The 26,670-nt window shown below is 41.1% G+C and overlaps 1 protein-coding gene across 3 annotated transcripts; it reads right to left on the reverse strand.

The window, feature by feature from the left end:
* Window positions 1-5,018: 5,018 nt before the first annotated feature.
* On the reverse strand, window positions 5,019-26,557 carry BRCA1 (BRCA1 DNA repair associated). Of its 3 annotated transcripts, none has more exons than XM_053965336.1 (22): window positions 26,431-26,557; window positions 26,178-26,277; window positions 25,652-25,705; window positions 25,214-25,294; window positions 24,640-24,728; window positions 24,136-24,281; window positions 23,373-23,457; window positions 22,391-22,436; window positions 21,790-21,932; window positions 17,990-21,331; window positions 17,252-17,337; window positions 15,642-15,820; window positions 15,296-15,462; window positions 14,524-14,843; window positions 13,799-13,886; window positions 13,102-13,179; window positions 10,527-10,567; window positions 9,580-9,663; window positions 9,114-9,168; window positions 7,873-7,946; window positions 7,010-7,070; window positions 5,019-6,014 (listed from the first exon to the last, which is right to left on the reverse strand). In XM_053965336.1, exons 2-22 carry the CDS (start codon window positions 26,255-26,257, stop codon window positions 5,911-5,913), a joined length of 5,403 nt encoding a protein of 1,800 aa, XP_053821311.1. In that variant the 5' UTR covers window positions 26,258-26,277; window positions 26,431-26,557; the 3' UTR covers window positions 5,019-5,910. The 3 variants fall into 3 exon arrangements, with proteins under 3 accessions (XP_053821311.1, XP_053821309.1, XP_053821308.1); XM_053965334.1 differs by having other exon boundaries at window positions 23,355-23,457; XM_053965333.1 differs by lacking the exon at window positions 26,431-26,557 and having other exon boundaries at window positions 23,355-23,454; window positions 26,178-26,266.
* Between the last annotated feature and the right edge of the window lie 113 nt (window positions 26,558-26,670).

Here is a 26,670-nt window from a genome sequence, read left to right on the forward strand (position 1 = left end):
ACCCACCATTTACTGGGATTGCTGTGTGGCTGACCCTCACAACGTGGGCAGTGCCAGCACAGCTCACCTGCCAGCATCCTGATCCTTCAGTCAGCTCACACCAGGGCAGAAATGGCTCAGGCACTCTCTAAATCAGGGAGGTCTCATCAATCTGTGCTCACTGTGGGGCTGTGTAGAGAAAGACCCCAACCACACAGTGAGTGCTGCAGCCCTGCTGGAACCCAGCTTTCCCTCGTGGAAGTTCTGTGCCATAGTAAGCACACACCCCAAATTCTGCCATCCATCCCACGAGCAGGGAATTCCCACTCACTCCTCTGAGGGAAGGAGGTAGGAGAGTTGGAGTTCCAATAAATTAAAGATGTGCTTTTGCACTAATTTCCCTTTCCAAACCATAATGGCCTGTGAAGTGTCACAGCGGGGAGTGGAGCATAGAGAGCTCCTCCACCAAATCCCTGAGCAGGGAAGAGAGCCTGCTGTGGGAATCCCAGCTGCTGTTTCCTTCCTTTGCCTCCTACATGATAAATGGATTTGCCACTTTCATATTCTTTTAGAGCAAGTCTCACTGCTGCTCATTTCCCATGCATAATGATGAGTGGATGTGTTTAAAATATCTCCATTACAGCAGAGAGACCAAGCCCCTCTCAGAGAATTCCCAGAATCACTGGGTTGGAAGAGACCTTCAAGTTCACTGAGTCCAACCCAGCCCCAACACCTCAACCCAACCCTGGCACCCAGTGCCACCTCCAGCCTTGTTTAAACACCTCCAGGGGTGGTGACTCCACCACCTCCCGGGCAGCCATTCCAGAACTTTATCACCTTTCTGTAAACAACCTTTTCCTGACATCCAGCCTAAATTTCCCTTGACACAGCTTGAGACTCTCCTCTGAGCAGAAGCTGCTCTCCATAACCTGCCAGGGATGTAAAGGGTTTCCTGCAAACCACCACAACCACCTTTACCTTGTGTGCTGAGTCTGTGAATCAGGATGCAGAGTGGGGAAAAGTGTGCTGGCACCACCTGCACGTTCAGGCTGGATTGAACACTGACATAATTTGGCAGAGGTCTTACAGATTCTCAAGTGTCCCCCACCCCCTAGTGCTTCATCCTTCTTCAGGCCAGGTAAACCAGCATGTGGGTTCTTGCAGCACATCTGTCTCCGGCGTGCTGTGCAGCAGCTGTGGCTGCAAGCTTGAGAGTTCTGAGCAAGGAACAAGGAGGGCAGAAGAGAAGCAGCAATATGGTTCAGTGTCAGGCACAGCAAGGAGAAAGGCAGGGAGGCACTGCTCAAACATTTCAGACACAGATGTGCTCCACCCTGGTCCAGGAGAAAGCCTGTTTGTCCTTCTAAAGGGCACAAACTCTCCTTGAGAAGCATTAGAATCCTGTGACAAAACTCAATATTGCCAAAGGCAATATCAAACTATCAAACTATTAACTATCAAATTATTTTTACTTTGCTCTTTAATTACCCCCTCAGCCCACAAGCTTCTCCCCATTGCTTCAGTCTGCAGCCTTCACAATAGTTATGAGCAAAATCAATTACAAATTTACCCCAACAACACAACTGGAACCCAAGTGAATTCTCAATGCTCAGCAGCAAAATGTAAAGGAAGTCTGAACTGGGAACGGGCTGCTGACCTCCACATCATCACAGCTCATAACAATGCAAGATAAAGTTATGCCTAATTAATGGACATTAGGAAAAAAGTTGTGGACAGCTTCTGCCTCCCTGTACCCAAAGCTTGTTAAATTTCTGGTAGGGTAAGACAGTCCCATAGCAATACTTCAACTCATTTCTGCTGCCGAAAAGGCAGAAACAAAGCCCCAGAACATCTCAAAAGCTTTGGGCTGTGCCAGAACTCAAGTGCTACACCAGACAAGATCCAGGATAAATATTTCTGAAGAGCCTGCCTGGTACTACAGGTGATTGTTACTCTGCACAGCTGAAGGCTTTGGGAAGTGAAGGACAGCAGAAAAAGGCACAGCCCAGCCAGGCAGGTAAAAACATTCTGGTGAGGATCAGGTGCCAGGGATTTTGACCAACACCTCAGGGGGAAGGAGACACGGGCTGCAGCAATGCCAGGCAGTGGGTCCTACACAAAGGCAGCCCTGCCCTGTGCAAGGTTCACTGTCATTAGCTCAGGATGGACTTTTGTGCAGAAAAATCAGGCTAGGAAAGGCAGTGTCCATAAAGGGGACAGAGCAGTCCTGCAACTTCATTTGAGTGCAGGGAGAGAGGCCAGCGGGGCACACACCCGCGGGGTTTTCTCTCTCGGGGTTTCAGAGGACTCAGCCTCCCTTTTATCCTAACTCCTGGCAGCACGGTGCCCTGTTCCTTTCCCCACTGCTGAGGTACCTGGAGGGTGCAGCCTTCCCAAACCGCCCAGCCCATATCCCCCCTTGAACCTGGCATTTTACCCCAAAGTTCAGAAACTCATTGTCGTGGTTTGGAAAGACAGGTGTCTGCCAAGGAAGGCAGGAGCCTCCCCTGAAATGGAAAAAAAAAAAAAAAAAAGTAGACCCCCTCCCTCTGAATTGTTATAAATTTGAAATTCAGGGGGGCTCTCAGGCAAAAATATGGGAGCAGGAATAACAGTTCTTTATTAGGGAAGAAAATAATAAGATAAAATAAACAATGCAGTGAATCAAAACTACATTGACAGAGTCAGAACACAACCTGACACACTGTTGGACACGGTGTTGGCAGCAGTCCAATTGGGAATTATGGCTGCAGTCCTCCTGGAGTGGCAGGTGTGGTTCTGTTGGAGCAGTGATCCTGTAGAAAAGCGTGCAGTCTTCCTGCAGTGGAAGAGGCAGCTGTTCCTCTGGGAAATCCAGCGCAGGAAAAGCCGTGCTGGTGTTCCAGAAACTCAAGATTATATCCAGGTAGGAATGCTTGGCTCCTCCCTCTGGGCGGAGCATCTCACAATATGATGCTGCAACTTTTATCAGTCACGCAGTGACATTCAATAGCCCATTAACAGCAGGTGTCTCCTGGAGGGAGGATTGGTTTGTGGAAGAGATAAAGAAAACTGCCCAATTAAGAGAAGATAACTGCCCCACCTCTAACAGATGGCAATTGAATACATCCTGCCTTGCAATCTAGGACACTCAGCCTTGTGCAGACCCTTGCCCGTGCCAGGGGACAAACTGCCCCGACTGTGTAACAAACCTGCTGAAGAGCATAGAGACACTAACACCTGGTAGAGTTCTAGATACTAAGAATTTTAAACTTTCTGTGCTGACAGACTCTAACTCCCAAGAGAGCATTACATTTGACCTAAAGCCATAGAAAAGGCTTCCAAAATTAATTAATAACACTGAGATTACGAGTGTGTAGTTCATTAATATCACAAAGTACAAAACTTAGAGTTTGACGTTTTAAAATATAATATATATATAGCTATATATAATAATAAATATAGAACTAAAATAGAAGTTTTAGAGCAGTAGCTAATCCTTCTTCTTCACAAGTTTAAATAGTTTTTTGTCATTAAACAGAAAAGTCCACATTGTGGACTTCAAGTAATTAGTTATTAAGTTAAAAGTAAAAATAATTTAAGTGTAATTTCTTAATTAGAGAGACATTAACAGCCACCTCTCACCCATCGAAGTGTTTGTAAAGACATTAGCACACATTTTCTCGGTTGCCCCAAAGTAGCCAACTCCTCTCCTTTTCTTTAGACACGAGTTAAGCAATTAACAGCTTCGAGAGCAGGCAAGGAAAGAATTCAATGGCCCCGGTGTAGGTTTGATAACTCGGCACAGCCGAGCGGGACCGAGCCGCGCTGGCTCCTGCACAGCCAGGCAGAGCCGGGCAGGAAAGGCAGGGGCCAAACCCCGTGTCCACCTCACTCCTCCTGCAGCTGGACCCCAAACAAACGCCAGCATCAAACACAGCAGAACTCAGGCTTCTTCCATTCCACCGATGCTGCTGCATGGAGGAAAGCTTGAGTTGCAAACCCAGAACAGTTTTGAACAAAGACGTGGCGCTTTTCTGATGGCAAAGCCTCAGGCAAACACAGCAGGCACCGACCTTGGGTTCCCTCCAGGGCATAGGAGCAACAGCCCGAGCTGCTGAGGGCAGTGGGCAGCCCAGCCACATCTGGAAACTGCACTCACCTCAGGCTTCCTACCCTGCAAAGTGTCACAGATCTGCTCTGGCATATGAGCAGAGAAATGGAGCTCGAGCCTGACATACAGAATGACCCACAGAGTGCTCTGAAACTCCAGGTGCTGGGGCTTCATTGCCAAAGCTGGAAATGTGACTGGAGAAGTGCAAATGGTAAGCTCCCCTGGAAGCGTTCCTTGGCTTTAGCTGTTTGGAAGTCATTTCACTTCAAATCTTACAGCAGATGGAGATCACTGGGAAAGTTCACAGATAACACTTTATAGAAACAGAGTTTCCACAGATCTAGTCACCTCCAAGGAGGAACAGCAGCACCATGAGTGTCATTCCTGTAGACAATCATCCAGCTGGAGCTGGTACCTGACCTGATAAAAAGAATCTCTGCATCGATATCTGGGGGACAATTTCACAAAGGCCAAAGCAAAGCCGTTTTGCTTGGCCTTTTCCTTGCATCCAACAGGCAGTATTTAGTCCTTGCCTCCAGCTGTCCTTTGAAATGTAGATTATAAAATACCCACTGCCAGCATGGGCTGTAGAGATAAGAGAGCACCAGGCTGAAAGGGAGGCTGTGCTGAGCAGCCTGGTAGCTCTGGAATATTGTCACACAGGAGGGAACAGCAGCGTGTGGCAGCTGAGCAAATGCTTCCAGCCCTCACACTGCCAGCAGCAATGCTTGATCAGCCTACCTGCACTCGGCAGCTGCAAGAAAGTTGATAACACTTTCACTTCTCAGCAACTGCAATTCTGATTGCATCTCTGAAACTCTCATTTACATTTTTACTTTCTCTAGTAAGTCTCTATCTCCTTCCTTGGAATAAGGTATTTTTTCACATATGCCTCAATGCAGAGACTGAGGGACTGGTTCACATAAAAGCTAAACATTTAGGTAAATATTTGCCAAAAGAATTTTATTTCTTTTGTGCATTCAAATATTTATAAACATATTTTCTCTGTAACTTTCCAAGACAGCAGCATCTTATCACAAAACAACTTTCTGAACTTAGCTACATTTTATTTTTCTTTTTAAACAAGCAGTTCTGCTCCCAAAGTACAAAATTAGGTATGAAACTGAACTGCTTGGCAACAGAAACAAACAAGATATTTTCTTTCATAAAAAGCCAATTTCTTTGCAGCCTCATTTTACAAGCAGGGACTATTAGAAGCAGATATTTTTGGGCTTATCATGGGTCACCAGGATACTAAAATGCATCTATTCATTATCCTTTCACAGTGCCACATACACTTGTCAGAAATCAGCCTGACAGCACTGGCACAGGTTCCTGGGTTTGAGCCTTCCCAGCTTGGACTCAATCACTGCATTTCTGGGCACCACACCTGTGGCCAGTGTTTCTGGTTAGGGTGAGTTTGATGCACAACAGGAAAGCTGTTTGTAGAGCTTTCAACACAACCATAATCAATCAGTGGCTAAGGCTGATGCATTAAAAATCACAAAATAGTATTCAGGGTTTGTATTTAAGTAAAATGAAAATATGGAGGTTGCTCCAGAGTGCAGGTATGTTTTAATTGAAACCCTGAGCCCAATATTCCTTTTAAATGACTGTCCCCAAGTATTTAAACAGAAATTGGCTGCAATGGCAAATAATATATCACCATTTCTCTGAGACCACCATGTGCTACATTCTCTAACTTTTTAAATTTGTTTAACATTTATAATCTCATAGTCCTTTAAGCTGATGTAAAGCTTTAAAGAACAGTGGGTAATTCCACCTTCAGATGGTGATGTTTCAGTCATTTTATTACTGCTAAGAGCTGCTGTTCACCCTCAGGACACGAGGTAAGCACTGAGCTCCTGGCACTGGTAGCAAGCCACGCTGTCCAGGACCCACTCCCGAGTTACCACGGCAACGTTGCTCTGCTGCTGCATTGCTGCAAGACAAAGACACAAATAAATAAATGATGCAGCTGTTATCAAGGAGTCCAAGCAAGCTTAAGGTGAGGCCACTGATGTGTTTCAGAATAAACTGTTTGCTCTATCTGCGATGTTTTAAAAGCCAGAAGTGTAAAAGCAGAGATGTGGCACTCCCAGTCCCTTCAGCAAGGCAGGTAAAGCTGCTGCTCCATGGGAAGAGCTCTTTGGCAAGTGGCCAAGCAGGAAGCAGTGAACACCACAACATAAACAGTAAAACCAAAGAATGCAGTTGTTATCTTTTCATTTAGGATCTCAGTGACAGAGCTTTGGTTCCTGTCTGCCCAGACACACTGAGTGTGTGACAAGCAATGAGTCTCATTAAGACAGAAGCAACAGAAAATTAATGAAGTGTTTTCAGACTGTTCTTCCTCATTCCAGGATCTTTTTATTTTCTCCTTTTTCCAGTGCCATGGAAACAGCTGGGTTTTTTACATCATCATGCTGCTCCACTGTTTTGTTGGACTTCAGTGTAGCCTAACTAGCTCCCCATTCCTTCCAGAACCCCACTTGCACTTTTCAAAGGTTCATGGTTTCTCCAGAGCATTTTGCTTAAAGGAAAAAAATGCAAAACTACATCTGTTAAGGCTTTTTAACATGACCTTTTCAGACTAAGGGAATCTTGTTCCATCTGAGGCTGTCTCCTAGATTTTACTGGTCCTCCAAGGACACCCTCCCCCACCTTTTAAAAACCATTCAATTAGAAAAGTTTCTGTAAAGCTGATGATACACAGAGGACAACTGAGGCAATAGCTTTCATCTGCTAGCGTAGCTCTTAAGACTATTGCTGGTTCTTAAGACTGTACACTTTGTCCTTCTAGATTTTTCTTACAAGACATACTTCCATGTCCAGATGCAGAAGAGTTTTGATTTCTCTACAACACTCTGATATTTAGCTATTAAAAGGACAGGTGTGATAAAGACACAGAAAGCAGCTCAGACAGTGTTGCTTTACCTCTATAATCCACGTTTTCCTTCCAAGCATCTGGCTGCACAACCACAACAGCAGTAGAATTCTAGGATTTTAAGATAAAAAATAAAAATGCTATTGTTGTCTGTTCTTACAAAATTCTCACATCTATTTACAGAGAGCATTAACTGGGCTAACTTCACAGTTTCACTTCAGAGAGGAATTTTGTGGTAAGTACATTTCTCTTTCTCTTAGGATTTTTTATAAAGGTACACAGGGAGAAATGAAAGAGAAAACAATTTTTATTTTTGCTCCTTGCTTTTCTCTTGTGGAATGTGTTTAGAGAATTACTTTAGAGTGATTGTTTAGTTGAATCATGGTGGATTGTTTGGGCCTGATGGCCAATCAGATCCACCTGTGTCTGGAATCTGGAGAGAAGGTCATGAGTTCTGTGTTAGTTAGATATGATAGTTAGAGAAAGTAACATGTAGTTTTTAGTATCCTCTTTTATATATTATATTAATGTATTATAGCATAATTCTAATAAAGAAATCATTCAGCATTCTCAACTAGAGTTAAACATCATCATTCTTCCCATTAAGTTCACCAGCATCTACAACAGAATTTAAGTAGAGGGAGAAAGACATTAGTTCCCAAGATTCTTCTGTGACTTCCCTCCAGAAATTCTGTGACTACACTCAGTCACTAACAGGCTTTTGGAGCTAGAAAGGGAAGGCTCAGTGCTGATTTCAAGACAAATTAGTGATCTGGCCAACACCAATCATGCCTCCACTGCAAGGGAGCCTGTCTTCTAGTGAAGGCTGGCCAGGCCAAGAACCAAGGGCCACTGCCAGGCTGTGCAGACAGCTCTGGAAACTGTGGGAGGGTAAAAACTCCTCAGCACTTACTGCTGTGGGTGTGAACAGGTCAGGCTGCTTCACCACAGAGGCACCACAGAGCTCCACCATCCACTCCAGATGCTCTGAGGAAACCAGATGAAATCAGTCAGTCACTTCAGTGTTTTCTATCGCATTGAAGCTGACGCTATTCCCTAGGCCCTCGTGTGCTTGTTCCAATTCACAAGCCACCATCATTTGAAGGAGATGTGAGCTTCAGTAGAAAAAGAGTCTTTTCACTTCCAAATCTGCTAGGGAACATCAACTCCCCCCTCCCGCACCCCCCAGACAGGTCTGCACAAAACAAAACCCTGAAAAAAAATCACAATTTATTTCCTCTCATCATAAGGATGCAAGATGTGAAATGGAAATTAAAAATGAGAAGTTAGAACTGTGATTATCTCTCATTAACAAAAGTAGCCAAAGTACTTAATTTGCACCAATTTGTTGAATTGGTAGTGAAGAAGATTAAGTCTCTCAAGTAGAAGAACCAAAACTGAGGATCATTGCAGCAGGTGAAAGCACTGCATCCTTTGTAGCAATTACTGTAAATGTCAAGAAACCTGAGTACATTTCACCCAGTCAAAAATAAAGTTATATTGGACAAATCAGAAACTATCTGCTGAATAAGTCACAAAAATGGAAAGTCAGGTACAAATATTTGAAGTAGAAAAATTTGTAAGTTAAATTTTCAAAAACTTGTAACATACTTTATTAAATTTTAAAAGTAAAAAATAAAGCTACCCTGAACAGCTTTTTCTTTATATATTAACTTCTAGCTTTGTTAAAGTGTTTCACTTTTAACACTTGCTCCTATAGACAGGAGGCTACAATAAGGATGTGTCAACTGCTAGGAAAAGGATACTTAGGAACTGCTTACTCAAATATGAGTGATCAAGAGCATCAATAACAATTACAGCATGACATTAATGCTTTTCCTAGATAATTTATCCAGAGATAAACCAGATAAAAGGCCTAGTTTGAAACACAGCAAAATTTCCAGGGGGTTGTCTGAGGAGGTCCAAGTAGAAGAGAACACCATTTCCACTCCATTTGGAGATAGAACTGGATAAAATGATTTATCTACACCTTACCCCAAGTAGGTATTTTAAAAGTTAAAGAGGAAAAGAGGCAAAAAATTATCCAAGAAGAGATCAAATGTATAATTCTGGTGAATGCACAGTGCCCCTCCAAATATTTTTTCATGTTAACAATTCATCCAACTCCACAAAAATGACACTAAAATGACACACCTGTAGTCATATCAGTGAAGGGTCCACAGCAGCAGATCTCAAAGTCTTTAAAGATCTGAAAAGCAAGGAACATGTTAGAGTTCATAGGGGTTTTTTAAAGGATAATGTTTTATATGCTGTTTTCATTGCAATTCCAAGGCTTGTTATCAAGTTATTACTATTTCACAAAGCTCTTTGTAACCCAGAAACCAAAAGAATTTAAGAATAAAACTAAAATAATATTAAAGACCACTAATCCTATGTTATAAGAAGATAGCATTCACTCCAAGCTTAGTGAGCCCCTACAGAATATCTGCTCTGCTGCTGACAGAGCTCACCCTTCCTGTATTAAACTGCTTAATTTGTCCAACTCTGTGTGTACAGAAGAGCAGAGAAACTGGAAGAGGTTCCAGATACTCAGCCAGCACAGCCACACATCTGAAACTGTCAGAGCAGGACAGAGTTTGAATCCCTGATGTGCTTGTACCTTGCCAGTCAGGGCCTGTCTGGCCCTCTTGGGACCTTGGTGGTTTCTCCCATTGATTACATCTCCTCTGACTTCAAATTTCTCCTGGAACATAAAAGCAAAAAATCAGAAGTTAAGAGACTGAGAACACTTTCCTGTCACATTTCTGCTTCAAAACAGGAAGGTGTCAGATTTCAGAACTGAAAATCTATGAGTGAGTTCAGAATATGAATGAAAAGGCTTTGCAAGAGACATGCTGGAGTAACAAAACCCCTGCAGCATCAGGCAATTTTTAAAGAAACAAATTATACTCAAACTGTACAGTAATCTAGCAAACTAAATAAAAGAAGCAGCACACTCCAAGACTATAATTCACCCAGTCAAAAATAAAGTTATATTGGACAAATCAGAAACTATCTGCTGAATAAGTCACAAAAATGGAAAGTCAGGTACAAATATTTGAAGTAGAAAAATTTGTAAGTTAAATTTTCAAAAACTTGTAACATACTTTATTAAATTTTAAAAGTAAAAAATAAAGCTACCCTGAACAGCTTTTTCTTTATATATTAACTTCTAGCTTTGTTAAAGTGTTTCACTTTTAACACTTGTCTTATCAGTAAAGTCTTATTTGATAGAAATTATCTGTATATAACATTATCTCCTTAAGCAAAGAATAGATTTTTGCTCTATGCTATAATCTATTAATATCAGTAGGAACACTTATAAAAAAGTGTCTATAACCTGCTAAAAAAATAATAGGGACTCATTATGTCTTCAGCACCAATGAGGGCATGGAGCCTAAGTGTGGCTTTTGGTCCTAGCACTTGGTAAAACTAGAACCCCAGGTTTCAGAGCTAAAATTCCATATTAAATGTCTATACAATATCTGTCTGTACAATACAAATAAACTCATAAGCCCATCATGTAACTGCATTACTTTACCATTTGACTCAAGACAAAAGACCTACCTCATCCAGTATTCTTCCTTCTTTAAAAGACTGGATTATCCCTAAATAAAAAGATCAAAACAAGAAAAGTAATTTTATCCAGCAAAATGGTTCTTCCACTACCAGTACTCTGACTTCATTGCCACATTAAATTGAAGGTATTTGAACTAAAGGAATACAGTGTAACATTGAAAGTACTTAAGGAATTTTTTACCACTTAATACCATTTTTTTACCCTTGAGAAATAATACTAATTTTACATTAATTGATGCCATGCATTGCAAAGATTCAAATTAAGAGGCACAAAAGGCTTTTGCCACGGTGGGGAGCAACACACTGTGGCTACCTGAAAGCAGAAAAAGTAAGAGTAAGTAATTCACAAGAGTAAAAAGCTTGATATTGCTGCTTGTGTTTCTTAATTTCAATTTCTTTTTAAGTATTTAGAAGAAACACTGCAAATCATCAGATGGCAAGGCATGAAGAAATCCTTTTCCTTTACTGGAACAAGTGAAGGCTGCATGCAAGGTAGAAGGGCAAAGACCATTTCTCTCCAAAACCAGTGACACAAACTGACAACTGCCAGAGACACACACTGACAACAGTGACACACACACTGACAACTGCCAGAGACACACACTGACAACAGTGACACACACACTGACAACCGCCAGTGACACACACACTGACAACAGTGACACACACACTGACAACAGTGACACACACACTGACAACAGTGACACACACACTGACAACCGCCAGTGACACACACACTGACAACAGTGACACACACACTGACAACAGTGACACACACACTGACAACTGCCAGTGACACACACACTGACAACAGTGACACACACACTGACAACAGTGACACACAGACTGACAACCGCCAGTGACACACACACTGATAACAGTGACACACACACTGACAACTGCCAGTGACACACACACTGACAACAGTGACACACACACTGACAACCGCCAGTGACACACACACTGACAACAGTGACACACACACTGACAACAGTGACACACACACTGACAACAGTGACACACACACTGACAACCGCCAGTGACACACACACTGACAACAGTGACACACACACTGACAACTGCCAGTGACACACACACTGACAACTGCCAGTGACACACACACTGATAACAGTGACACACACACTGACAACTGCCAGTGACACACACACTGACAACAGTGACACACACACTGACAACAGTGACACACAGACTGACAACTGCCAGTGACACACACACTGATAACAGTGACACACACACTGACAACCGCCAGTGACACACACACTGATAACAGTGACACACACACTGACAACAGTGACACACACACTGACAACTGCCAGTGACACACACACTGACAACAGTGACACACACACTGACAACAGTGACACACAGACTGACAACCGCCAGTGACACACACACTGATAACAGTGACACACACACTGACAACTGCCAGTGACACACACACTGATAACAGTGACACACACACTGACAACTGCCAGTGACACACACACTGACAACAGTGACACACACACACTGACAACTGCCAGTGACACACACTGACAACAGTGACACACACACTGATAACTAACAGTGACACACACACTGATAACAGTGACACACACACTGACAACAGTGACACACAGACTGACAACTGCCAGTGACACACACACTGATAACAGTGACACACACACTGATAACAGTGACACACACACTGATAACAGTGACACACACACTGACAACTGCCAGTGACACACACACTGATAACAGTGACACACACACTGATAACAGTGACACACACACTGACAACTGCCAGTGACACACACACTGACAACAGTGACACACACACTGACAACTGCCAGTGACACACACACTGATAACAGTGACACACACACTGATAACAGTGACACACACACTGACAACTGCCAGTGACACACACTGACAACAGTGACACACACACTGACAACTGCCAGTGACACACACACTGACAACAGTGACACACACACTGACGACCGCCAGTGACACACACACTGATAACAGTGACACACACACTGACAACTGCCAGTGACACACACACTGACAACAGTGACACACACACTGACAACAGTGACACACACACTGACAACTGCCAGTGACACACACACTGACAACAGTGACACACACACTGACAACAGCCAGTGACACACACACTGACAACTGCCAGTGACACACACACTGACAACAGTGACACACACACTGACAACAGTGACACACACACTGATAACAGTGACACACACACTGACAACTGCCAGTGACACACACACTGACAACTGCCAGTGACACACGCACTGATAACAGTGACACACACACTGACAACAGTGACACACACACTGACAACAGTGACACACACACTGACAACTGCCAGTGACACACACACTGATAACAGTGACACACACACTGACAACAGTGACACACACACTGACAACAGTGACACACACACTGACAACTGCCAGTGACACACACACTGATAACAGTGACACACACACTGACAACAGTGACACACACACTGACAACTGCCAGTGATACATACACAGATAACTAATGACCCATTTTCCTCCTGCAATGCCCAGGAAATACTTCAGTGTCCGTTCACACACCAGCTCCTCATCTGCAGAGCAAACAACAGGAAGAACTCTTTTAGTTTTGCCATTAGCAAAAAAAAACCACAGGTCAGGGTATCTGTATGTAAAAGCAAACAATTTCTGCTAAGTGCAGCACAAATATACACCAGCAGCAAAATACCAAAACTATACAAAGGTTTTAAAAGCCCACTGTCATGATGCTACTAAACTGAAGGGAATGAACAGAAACTAATCACATGTACCAATTGTGAGCCCTTTTTTAGCTTATTCAATAAAGAAAAGAGGCAAGAAAAAGCATGACTTCTTTGGGAACTATCTTTTGTTTCCTTTTGGTTGGTTCTGAACTACTTCACACTAGTGTGCTGTCAACACCTGAAAATTATGAGCAAACAGCTGAAGAAACAAATAGCAAGTAACATTAACTTTGAATTACACAAGGGAAAACGTTCCCTCATACTGATTCTGTGAAACAGAATAAGAAAACTCACAAGCTTAAACAAAAAACTTGCAATAGAGAAAACAATCAATACCTTTTCCTCAAACTTATTAAATTTATTGCTGACCTGTCTGCTTGTTGTTTAAACTGAAGGTAAAATTCTATATAGTCTGTCAATACAGGATTTGGTCCCCTAGCTCCCAACAAACCTGTTTTCATTATGACATGGGTTGTTCCTTCAGTAATGTGATTAGATAAAGTGCTCCGAGTTTTTTTCACAAACTTCTGGACCACCAACTGAAAAGTAGTTAAGAAAATAATAGTTAGCAACAGTTTTAACTCCCTCAACAGCCCCAGTTTTTAGGAGCATAATGTAATAGGATAGTTACATTAAAGTACCAGTTTTATGTGTTGGCACACAGAATGTACATTTCCCTAAGTCAGTTTTGGCACCATTCAACACACTAAAGTAATGCAGAGCTCTTGGTGTGGGTTTTATAAGCCAAAAGCCAAATCCTTCTGGAAACTGAGTGCAGAAACAGGTTTATTAGCAACTCAGAATTACTACTTACAGAATGCTCCCTATGGATCACAATTTGGGTGAAGCAGCATCATCTGAGAGCACTGACTGGACCAAACACCCCCACAGCCCTCCCCAGCCCCAAGGCTTTCTACAAGGCTTTGCAATCATGTGTTTCCCCCCCCAGACAGCAGGGATTGTTTAAAGAGTTCAAATTTCACTAAGCTTAACAGTGCCATTACAGCAGCATTCTCACAGCTTTAGGAGTGATAAAGTTTGACTGAAGTTGCTGCATTACTCACCTGCAATTCCTGCAAGATTAGTTTTATTATACTTAGAGATCTCTATATTGAGGACTATAGTGGTAATCAGGAATTATTAACTAGTGATTTCAAAATTCTGAAATCTACTTACGTGCTCACTGTGATTTAGACCTGATACCACAATTGACATTTCTTTCCTCTTGGTCACCACTGGATTTGTAGTATTTTCTTTCCCAGTTGCATTGTGCAGAACAGGTACAGGAAAACATCCACTTCTCTTCAATTTGTGTCCTGGGCCACAGCTTTTATCAGTGTTCTGAGCCAGAACAGGCCCAGCTGTGGCTTCTGCAGTTTGAGGGGTAAAAAACCTTGCAGAGGAGGAAGGGTTATCTGGACTCTCATTTCCAAAAAGATCTGATGAGACAGATGCACTGTTTTGCCTGGTCCCAGATTTCTGCTCCTCTGCATTTTCTGAAGGAAACAAGAAATTGGTCCTTGAGAAAACTGCATTTCTTTCTTGTAGTCATGGCAGAAGGTTGTTGCTCTCTCTTTTAGGTTTAAATTCTGCAGTTACTTCCTCTCCTTATGTGTTTATTACTTCATCTTTGCCTCTATCATTACTTTTTCCTGATCTATAGGCAAGACACTAGAATACCTGTGGAACTTTGAGTAGCATATTTCTTAAAGTGTCTGAATTTAGAAGTGAGACAGAAAAACTCTTATTACTGCCAAAAAGTTGTCACACCCCTTTTGATGGGCAGCCATACAGCTGGGCTACCAAAGTAGTAACCTTTTTAAAATGACCAGGAACATATAAATTAAAATACAGAGAAAAACTGTATCTTGCTGATATGCAAAAACATGAAAAGAACAGGAGAAAACCACCAGAAATCAAAATGCACTGGGTTTCTTTTAAATGTTACCTGCTCCAAGCTGACACTGCCTGTGTTCTTGCACTGCCTCCTGCACAGGTTTTGTCTTTTCAGAGGGAGTTTTGCTCTTTAGAACACTGTCACACTCAGGACCTTTCTCCAGATCTGATCTCTTTGTTAAAGAGGACTTAGAAGATGAAAGCAACAATTCTGGACACCTTGAGAGAGGGAAATTGATTTTAATACCCTTTTCACTCTTTTAAGCATCAGAAAAATGTAGCAACAGTGAAACTATTGTAATTTCCCAGAAGCTCAGAGATATTTAAGATTTTGTTTTTTAAATAAAAATTTAGAAATAAACATAAAAAACCCCAAAGCTCCAAACAAAACCATTAACCTTTTATTTTCTTTCCTCATTTGATCCATTTCAAATGCTCCTTCAGTACTGGAAGGTGGCAGTTCCCTATGGACAGGTAAAACTTCACAGTTCTGACTTCCATTCTGCTTTAGCACTGCTTCAAGTGCAGCCATTTCTTGCTGAAGTTTTTTCAGGCTATTTTGCATAGCATTCTTTTGCTGCAAAGGAGTACAAGAATGCCAGCATAAGCAAACTCAGGATTAATTTCTTTAACAAACACTTGAAAATTAGAAATAGCAAAATGGTTTTGAATTAAGTTTTTGCCACATGTTCAAAAGGTGACTATTGTGCTTTTATTGTATCAAATAGTGCACACATCTCACATCAGAAGCAAAAACACCCAAACAACAACAGATTCATTTTGCCAGTCATGTTATTTCAGTTTAGATGCCTCAGAGTTAAATCAATCAGAAAACAACACAATTCCTGCACAAATTTATTTGAAAGTAATTTTGTCCAAAGTCCATTAGTAGCTCAATCTATGATGTTCATTATTAAATTTTAAATTGAGTCTTCATTTTCCACCGTTACTAAAATCCCCAAAGATTATTTAAGGGACTAAAACATTTCGTAATATTCTTCTTATGTTCCTCCTCAAAAATTATATTACATGATCAAAAACATGCCATAGGCAGGTCCTCATAAGAAGAGCTCAAAGGGTTTCAAAAGACCTTTTAAAAACCCTAACCCTTCACTTTACATGATGAAGCAATTTCCACAGAACTGAATATCCCATCTGTAGCTCCAGCACTGGCACCGTGTGGAGCCTCTTTGTTACTGAACCCATAAAAGCTCCCAAGCAAACAGAAAACCATCACCACAAACCCAAATCCCCCACCCACATGCCATTAATCCACTCAGCACTTTTTTTTTTTTTTTTGACATACACAAAGACCATAGGGCTGAAAATGCTGAAGAGAGAGTTGGCATAAGACTTACCTTAAAGTCACACAGGACAAAGGAAAGCCCCCAAAGCAAAACAAAAAAACCCAAGCCCCTAACCCTCAACTGAACCCCCAGTCCAAATCACCCAATACCTAAAGTCAGGCCACTGAGCAGAATTCAGGATTTTAACAGCAGACAAAAAATACACTGCTAGACATACCTTTCATTAGACACTGCCTGTTGGGACTTGTATCTATAATATTCTAATATGGAATTATTTGATTTAATCTTTACACACAGAAGGCAAGTCTCTGTGCTTCTAAATATCATATTGTAATAAATCTACTCCTTATCACCAAATCCTTATCTATTCCTATCATTAAGGTTTTTAAATATAGGGAGCTGACATTTCCAGCACTGGCCAAGTGTGGAGATGCATTAATTAGCATCCCTCATAATTAAGCCCTGTAACCAATAGCACATAACAAGCTGTGGCCATTGCAGTGTAAGGTCACCAGGGGAGCAGAAGTTGGACAAATAATGGCATAGAAGCAGCTCTACAGTTCCTCATTAATTATGCTTCTGGAAGTAATTTAGTGACAAAGAATTATGATGACAGAAATTTTCCACTGTATTGACTTCACAGCTTGCTTATCTCCTGGAATGCAAGCTGCTTCTAGCACTCAGTGCATAAACTCACTCACCTGTGTAGTGAGGATTTCACCCTGAGAGAATGGCCCACAGGAATCTTCTACAATACTTATTTCACTGTCATATCCAGATGCTTCACCTTGAAGAAGGTGGAAAAAAACTGCCTGGGTTAAAGAAAAAACCCCGCCAAACAACAAACCAACCAACATTATCCATCATTTCTTAGCATGTAGAGGTTTTAGAGAACTAATAACTGTAACACTCAAGTGACAAGTTCTGAAAATGTTGAAGTTAGGGCAGATCTCCTTTAAGTGAACATTTGAAAGAACAGCATGTCACACACATGACAAAGTAAACAGAATTCAGTGTATCAACAGGGATGAAAGAGTCCTAAACATTTACAAAGGCCATAAAAATGGCAAAATAGTCACTACAAAATTCTACAGCCAACTTCAACAAACATTTTATCTAGGGAAAAAGCTTGGATAGGCTGTGAAATTTTGCTGACAATGCAAGTATCACATTGCAGTAAGAGACCCAGCATTTCTCTCAAACATGAATTCCCATCAGACAGTCAGTCTCTAGTGCCCAGTCTGTTCATCTGTGCTCTGAACAAAGAACACTGGAAGAACATAATTTTCAGGAGGTTTTTTGATTGTTTAAGGTTGATACATTCTTCTAGAAGAGCAAGCACCCCTTAAACAGAGAACAAAGTTTCCATGCAAACACCAAAACCCTTGCTGTAAGGACATTATAAACACAGCTGCAAAGAGAAAAATCTTGGTCTGTACCTAGATTTGCTCCCATGTCTGGGTCTTCTTGGCATTCATCTTTGGTTTCCTTCAGCCCTCCACCAGAATTCTGAGAAGTTTCTTTGCGGTCATTTACACTGCTCATTTCTTTGGACACATGAGCTTGTGGTAAATGTTTGTTCAGTTCTTGTGCTCCATTGAGTGATTCTTCAGACAGGTTGGACTGGGAAGAAAATAAGTTGACAGAGCATTCTGACTCCTGGCTCGGTGAAGCACACACATTACTCAGGGCAGCTTCAGGCACCTTTGGCACAATATTGCCATCGTCACTCACACTGTGAGGCAGCACATTTGGGCTCACTGGACACTCTGCCACTGGAGACTCTACCACAGATGACATTTGTTTATCAGTCTGCAAAGGCGTGCTTGCTGATTTGCTGAAGATTAATGTCCTAAAGCATGGTAAGTCCTCATCCTCACAGGACTCTTCATCTGAAGATGGCAGTTTCTGCACTCGTCTTCGAGACCTCCGAGTACCTCGAGATCTTGGCTTAGAGCTTGCATTTCTCTTGTGCAGCTCTTTTCCCAGGGCATTGTCACTTTTTACAAACACTGCAGATTGCTCTTTCCTATCAGTTTCACATAAGCTGGTGTTCTCCTCAATGTCAGTATCAGAGCACAGTAAGGCATTAGGGGTTTCAGACAAACCTGTAAGATCATGATTCTCTCCAAGAGGTTCTTCCAGAGCCTCTGCAGCTGTAGTAACAGTTTGGGCTGCTTCTTCTTCATTCCCCTTTACATGTTTTCTTTCTCTTTTGCTACTGTTTGTCCTAGTGACTTCACAGCTGAATTCAGCAGGGCTTTGCTGACAAGTTGCAGAACAAATCATTGATGTGGATTGAAAATGTAGAATTGGTCCTGTGCAATCAACAACTTCAGTCTTTCCTGCCTGATTGCTTTCTGAACAGAAGCTGTTTTCCTGGCCTATGTTTAAATCATTTTGTCTGGAATCATGCTTCTCTGTGTTACTCTGATCACTTTGGCTTCCATCACTTTCAATGGGATTCTGTCTCAACTCACTTTCTATCCCTATCTCACCTGACGCTGGCTTTTCATCGCCCTGCTCTTCTTGTAGCAATCCATTTTTGTGCTCAGACTGAGCAGTCCCTGCTCTTGCTGGTGTCAGAGTCCCTTCCTCTGCAGCCTGTGAAATGTCATCCCTCCTGTGCTCTCCTGTGCTGACAGCAAAGCAAGGCACAGGATCGACACGTGCAGACTCACAGGGTTTAAGCTTCTCCTTCTCAGAAACCCTGCTCGAGTTTTGAGCAGCTGTTCTCTCCTCTTGCAAGCTTTCTGCTTGTAATTGTTTGCTAGCCTTGTTTTCTACCTGAGCAGCACACGATAGATTTAGGGTTTCAGAAGGAGGATCTTCCACTGCACGTGCCTGCCTGGGAGCCTGAAAAAGGCTGAAGGATGAGCGCTTCGAATGCCGAAATATATTCCGCAGGTACTGTGTGTCTACGTCGCTGTCTTCAGCTTCCTTAGTCAATTCCAAAACATTTTTAGCCATTGGCAACTTTTCAGTTTTGAAGTCCCCTGAAACATTTTGTGAATCATGCCCACATTCCAGGGGAAAAGCAGTAGGTGATTCAGTCACCTCCTCAGTGTGGTGAGAAGGAGTTTGCCCATCAGACACTGAAGGAAGTTGTAGGAGGAGGGGGCTGCCTAGTATTTTACTGTCTTGAGAACCTGTATCAGGCACAGTGGAACCACAGTTTGAAGGCAGACATGAAGGACTGAACATACTTTTTCCAGTTTCTGCAGTGTGAGATAAATTCTTTAGACTAACCTGCATTTCACTTGCTTCCAGATCACCTCCCTCCAAATTAGTGACTGGCCTGTAACTCAACTCATCTTGAGGCTCACACAGGTCTTTGCATTCAGCAGAGGGAGATGCCACATTCCTTTGGTCTCCAGAGACAGACCTCCCACGATCACTGCTATTCTTTCTTGCTGCCTTTACTCCTTTCCTTGTTTCTTTTGTCATTTCTTCAGAGAGTAACTGAAGCCTTCTGCTGCGTCTGACTGGATTTTGCTCAGAATCAGCTTTCCTGGGCTCTCCACTGCTTGGATAGCTATCAATCTGTGGCTCAGCTGCATCAGGGAAAACAGAGCCTCTGTCCACTACTAACTGTAGAGCACACATAGTTCTACTAGAATGCCTGCCTCTTTTTGCTGCAGAACTTCTTTTTTTGCTGCTTTTCTGATCACAGTTATACATTTCTGGTTCCCCATCACAGTGCTTGGTAGTGACTTTCTCAGCAGCTTTCTTCCATGTGGACTCTCCTCCTTCTTCAGGTTCTGTTAATGCATTATTTGCTCTATTCTGAGAGAGGTGACTCTCATTAACAGCAACGCTTTCATCACATCTTTTCTTTTCAGCATCTCCAAGGCCCCCATTAACACTTTGAGGGTCCCCATCTGCCTTTTCTGTATCCTTTTTCTTGATGAAATCCTCAGGTTGCAGGACACAGGCTGTCTTCCTCTTTCTTTTGAGTCTGTCTTTGCTGAAATCATTCAGGCACTTATCTGCAGCCACACCTTCCTTTTGCCTAGTAGGCAAAATGTCTCTCAAGGTAGAAGGGGGATTTGATTTCCTCCCTCTCTTGTATGTTTTTCCAAATATTTTGTCTTTGATGTTTTCTGCTGTTTGTTTTGACCACCTCTTTTTTCCTTCCACTGCTGCAATTTCCATGGAATCTGCCATAGGGTCAGTCTTTGCTGAAATACAGGACTCTTTATCAGATAAAGAGACATCTCCTTCACCTGAAACATCAGCTGATGCAGCAGATTCATCCAGTGAAGAACTGGAAGACAAAACCTCATTGCTTTTTGAAAACCATTCATTGACTTTCTGAATGCTCTGCTTCAGTCTCTTCTTGGAGACTTTATTCAGGGTGGCAGAGTGAAGTGTCTCTGGCTGAGGTAGCTCCTCCAGAGGATGTTCTTTGTCATGGGAAGAGTCATTCTCAGGTTCACATCCCTCTACAGCTTCCACACTTTGTACATCAGTATCCATTTCCTTGATTTTATCCAGCCTGCTCTCTGAGCTATCTTCTACATCAAACTCCTGGTTTTCACTGTTGTACTGGGCTTGCTGTTCCTCCATTTCTTCTGTGTTCTTAAAGAATGATGTGTCCTCATGCACTGTGGGACTGGCATCACCTGTTCTGTCACACTGCTCTGGGAGCAGGTCTACAGCAAGGACATTCAAAGGAGAATTCTGGCATTCAGTCACATTCACTTGGTCAGGTTTGGCACATTCAGTGATGCTCTGAGTGCTTTTCTTACTCAAACATTCCTTTGAGAAATCACTTTCACCTGTTAGATTTATAGGTATAATAAATTATTAACCTCTATTTTACATACACAACCCCAATAACAAGCTTAATGGCTACTTTGTTTTAAAAGAACTGCTCTTATTTCCCCCCTAACCAGAATATTACACTGCACAGATCTCCCTCTAGAGAAAGGCAGAAGGATCATATTCTAAATTTTTACACTAATTATTAGCCAGTGCTTTTTCATGTGTAATATGACTCCTGTAGAATAGATTAAGTTTTATACTTAGATCAAGTTACTTTTCTTCCTTTCTGTTCTCATGCGTACAACATCCACATTTTGTATCTAGGCTACAAGAACAGTCTTGTATTAGCTGTAGGCATCAACAGAACTACTTTACACAAGACTTCAAGCACATATACACAATCATGTGAAATAAAAATGTTAATGTGTGGTGTCTTTCAGGCTTAACCACCTTTGTCACCAAAATAACACACCTGTGATATCTGGTAGTGTTATTTCTTTGGCACACAACTTGTCAGGCTGTGCATTACAAGAATTTTCATTCCCTTTCTCAGCACTCTCAAGTTCTTCCAGCCTTACTTGAGAAGAAATCTGAACTGCTCCTTTGTCTTCAAACCTGTTGGGAAAGGAAATCTACTCTCATTACGGATAAAACCATAATAGACAATAGAAGATGATACTTATTTTTCCCTTTTTGCTCTCTGAAACAGTTTCTGGAGAAGTCAAGCTGCACAACTGACACTCATCACAACCAGATCTCTTCAGAGTTGCAGGCCATTTCTTTAAAAGATTTTCTCTTGTAATTCTGAATTTAATATTTATTTCCTAAAGCACAGTGCCTACTTTTCTATGGAAGATCTATTTCCACAACATTTAGAAAACAGTTTTAAAGCACGTAATATAGTAAACTGTTGGAATTCAGCTACCCGTTCTACTCTAATGCCCTCAAAGCTGAAAACCATTTGTCAGCTTAAGAATTATATCAGTCCTATGCTAAGAAACTAAAACACAGGAAATTAGAATATTGAACTACTGTCTGTAGAAAATATGAATTCCTTAATCACCTTTACTTACCCAGTTTTGCTTGCCTGCTTAAAAAACTCTTCAGATGATTCAGAGCCTGAAAACAAATAATCTGTTACTCTGGTGGGAATGATTCAGAGAAAGGTGACTTGCCAGACTCAGTGGTTCTCATCACATACATGCCTACTCCTTTCTAGAGCTAGATGCTTTCAATTTCTAGCAGATGAAACCAAGTTCAATTGTGAAATATTTTACCTAATTATAATGAGTTCTATGTATAGCTATCTACATGGTTCCAGCATCAAATTGTGTTTAAATACAGTGACTGGTAACACACTGGTAACAAAGAGTTAACTAGCTAAAAGTTACTTTCTAATTTCTAAATTTGTACACAAAACAGCTACTAGTATTTAGAATTTTGAGCTGAAAGTCAGAGAAATATATTCAAATGTCTCTCACAGATCCTTTGATCCTGGCAGATGCAATAAGGAAAAAAGTGAAGAAAAACTCTACCCACTGAAAGCAGCAAATCCTTTCTTGAAGGAACAGCATAAAAAATAACCTATGCATGGCATGTGTCTTGTTTCTCATAGCAGTCAACACCAGATAAAATAAAATTCTGAAAAGCTAGGATAGATAGCGAAAAATATTAATATCTCAAATAGATTTCATTCTCATCTCAAGCACTGGTGACAAGGCTTAGTATTCTTCAGAAAACAGTGGCTACATCTACCTATAGCAGCTGTACCTTTTTGCACATCTGTAAATACCTTCTCTGGATCATGTACACCAAGGTTTAAGGGTTCACTACAGCAGCATTATTTGCCATTATAGAATTATGTAAATAACCCTTTTGATTTACCAACTTGGAGTTGTCCATATTTTGTCCCTTTGTTGTAATTTTGGGTGTTAAGTAGAAATCAGTGTTTATAAAGACTTTGAACATAATCACCTTTCATTACTTTGTAAGCATTGTACATAGGATCAATTAGTGTGGACTTACAACAGATCTTACCAAACTCTATATAAATACCCTTTTGAGAATCAGATTTCTGGGGTTTGTTTCTTGGGCGACACATTTTGGCATCTGTAAGCTGAATATTCACACTAGCTTCCTGCTGACAGGAAAACAGAAAGGGATAGTTATTTACAATAGTGGGGTATTAAAAAAATTCATAGTTATTTAGACTTTAACAGGGGGCTGATACAAATACTTACTTCATATGCATTGGTAGCTTCTATGCACAAGTAATTGATCATATTGACAGCAATAATGAAATGTGTCAATAGAAACAATGCATCATGCATTTAACAGATCAAATCATTAACAGCTTGATCTTGCATTCTATATTGTCTAACATTCTATTCAGCATTAAGCAGATGAAAACAGAAACAACATGCCATGGACACTCACACACACAGCAGTTACCCCAAGCTGGGTAATGCCTTGTGAATCCTAAGACATAGTTATGATCTTACCCCTAAAAAGGTGAAAACCCTACAAAGACAGCCTCATGAAACAAGCAGGTGGAACAAGTTTTCAATCCTAGCTTCAGTAACAGACTGTATTATGGCAGTATTATGTTTAAGTTCAGCTCATTTTATGCAAACATCTTTCTCAAGTAGGTTAGGAAGACAAAAATACATAGATGTCCTTGTCCAGATGACTCAGATCAAGCAACAATCTGAGATCAGCCCAAAATCTCCTACTTCATTCTTTTATGTATATGTACGTATACACATTCCAAATACATTTTTAAACAATCCACAAAAATAAAATGGGAAAAACCAGTTACCAAGGTGATGTTTTCTTGTCCATTGCCTTTAGCACTTTTTCTCCTGTTTCTGAAGCCTTTGCTTTGGACGACAGAACTTTCTTTACACAGGGACTCAGCAGCAGTGGCTTCCGTGGATGTTTTAGGAAAGTGATGATTCTTTAAAACTAAATGATGTTATTAGGTAAAAAAAAAAATTACACTGAGTATGACTCAAGCATTAGATATTAATGAAACAGACTTGTGTAGACTCTGTGCACTTAGTGCATATACAGCTAAAATGTTTATCTAAGAAAGAAATCTTGTTGAGTTACTAGTCTGATTATTCTTTCTGAGCACTCTTCAAGTAATAATTAGGATCTTGATCCTGCCAACTAATTTTCTCAACCAATTTTGGTTATATAGATTATCTAGCAAGAGCAGGATCTAATTCTAGTTATTTTAGAATGGGATACCTTATAAATAATCATGATATGTCAAAACCTTATTTTAAAAAAATTGGGGACATACATTCACAACACTTACACTTCACTCCAGTGTCAAGCTCAAAAGCATGGATAGTTTCCAACAGTCCTTCAATTAGTTGCTTAAATCTGGAATTTTCTTTCAGACTTCTGAAACAACATCGGTACTTCAGTCATTTTAAGACAAATGAACAGGCTAACTATAAATATTTCTAGAATTTTGGCTGAACCAAAAAAGGCGTAAAACTCCAAAGTGGAAGATGAGACAAGAAGAAATTGTTGCCAAGGAATAACAAATTCTCCCAAAGAACCAGAACTATGGGAATTGAAATTATCACAAAAGTGAGCACATCATTTTCTCATACAGGTTTAGTAGAGAGAAATCAGTTGTAAGGATTAAACACCAATCTAGCACAGACATTTGTTGAGAGAGGTGTATTCACCTGTGTTCACCTGGAAAAAGCTCACATTGAGGTAAGATACTGCATTTACTCCTTTAGAAATAGACAGCTTACTAAAAAGCCACCTTTTCTTCTGTATTTCAGTCTTATGCTATATTTTAAACCTATTGTTAGTCTTTCCTCAGAGTTCAAACACCTCATCCTCCAGCCCCCTTATAAAGATTATTTCCTCACCTCTTGGTAACTTCAGTCTTACACAGAGGACACTCCACCACACCTTTTTTCTTTTTGTTGATAAGTTTGAACATGCAGAACCTAGAAAGAAAGAGCACTTGTGATGGCAACAAGAGAAGGATATTATTTTCCCTAAAACTGACTATGCACATTCACCACTTAGTGGATCAAGGATGCATTCTTGTTCTGGTCTTACAGTGAGTTAATTGATCCCCTTTGACACATTTGCAAGCTGCAGTTCTCTCTTCTACAGAATTGACATTTTTCCCTCAAGTAGCTTCACATGAAGTTACCAAAACACAGTATAAATACATGATTAGCAATGAAGAAACATATACGGCAATTAAAACCAGTATATATGGAATTAAAGTTATAAACACAAACCCCCTATATATGGCAATTAAAAATTGCATTGCACTTACAAGTTTTCAAACCTACCTGCAGAAAATGTGATCACATTTTGTTGAAACAGGCTCTTGTACCACATCCAGGCTACAAAGAGGGAAACAAAAACAAGAGCACAGAGGTTATAGAATTCAACCAGAACCTTTGCTATTTCAGCATCTGTTTGCATTAAAGAAATGCAAGACATTAAATGAACTTTAAATGCAACATTAAAGAACTACAGACCTCATTCACCTTTCAGAGACGAGGGACAAAAACCCACACAGCTTTATAAACAATCCTCCAATCCAATCAGATACATTTTTCCCCCTCACTGAGGACTGACACATGCAGGTTTTAATAAAAAAGTAAAATCTAGAACATAAGAGCAAAATATAAGTTTTTCCTTTCACTTTATCATTTGAGCCTTACAAAACATCAATATGTTTAGTTCTAAGCACAAATCTCTTTGCTTTCTGGTGAGCCATAGAACTGTCAAAGCATTTTCAAAGAAATGAGAATAAAAAAATACATCCCTAAAACACTAACTTAACTACACTGATATTGTTCCCTGACATACCATATTGGGCACTCCAAGTTCTTCTGCATAGCTGAAAGCACATTTTGTACTTGTCCAATAGTAATCACTGAGAAGTCCATCCTTCACATCCAAAAATAGTCTACAGGAAAAAAAAAATATTATCAGCTTTGTTTCTGCAAAAAATTCTGTTGCCTCCCATGAGTATGCTCTCTCCCACACGGCTCTGCTCTAACAACAGAATGGTATCAAATTGTTTTTACTTAAACAACACTCGACAGTACAGAGATCTTACTCCGAACGTTCGCAGTTAAAACCTCTCGAGTCTTGTACCCCAAGGAGCGCCCAGAAAGGTGAAGCTCAGCGAGAGCGCAGAGCACAAACCAGCGAGAGCGAGGGGCTGGCTGGGCAAGCGCGCACAGCCGACGGCAGACAGCTTAGGCGAGGGAGCCGGGGCGTAGCCGCAGGGGCCAGCACAGCTGAGAGCCCACAGCAAATCCTGAAAGCAAAGAGAAACCGCCGGAGCAGCTCGGGA

The sequence above is a fragment of the Vidua chalybeata genome, chromosome 26 (assembly GCF_026979565.1).
Source record: "Vidua chalybeata isolate OUT-0048 chromosome 26, bVidCha1 merged haplotype, whole genome shotgun sequence".
In the NCBI taxonomy this organism is placed as follows: Eukaryota; Metazoa; Chordata; class Aves; order Passeriformes; family Viduidae; genus Vidua; species Vidua chalybeata.

Bases quoted from the DNA above. Each gene is read 5' to 3' on its own strand.
- BRCA1 (XM_053965334.1), bottom strand. From the start codon at position 26,257: ATGGACTTCTCAGTGATTACTATTGGACAAGTACAAAATGTGCTTTCA. The intron at 25,295-25,651 runs GTAGGTTTGAAA...CTTTCTTTCTAG, and splicing joins TGTGATCACATTTTCTGCAG to GTTCTGCATGTTCAAACTTA. The intron at 21,332-21,789 runs GTGTGTTATTTT...TAAATCTAACAG, and splicing joins AACACTACCAGATATCACAG to GTGAAAGTGATTTCTCAAAG.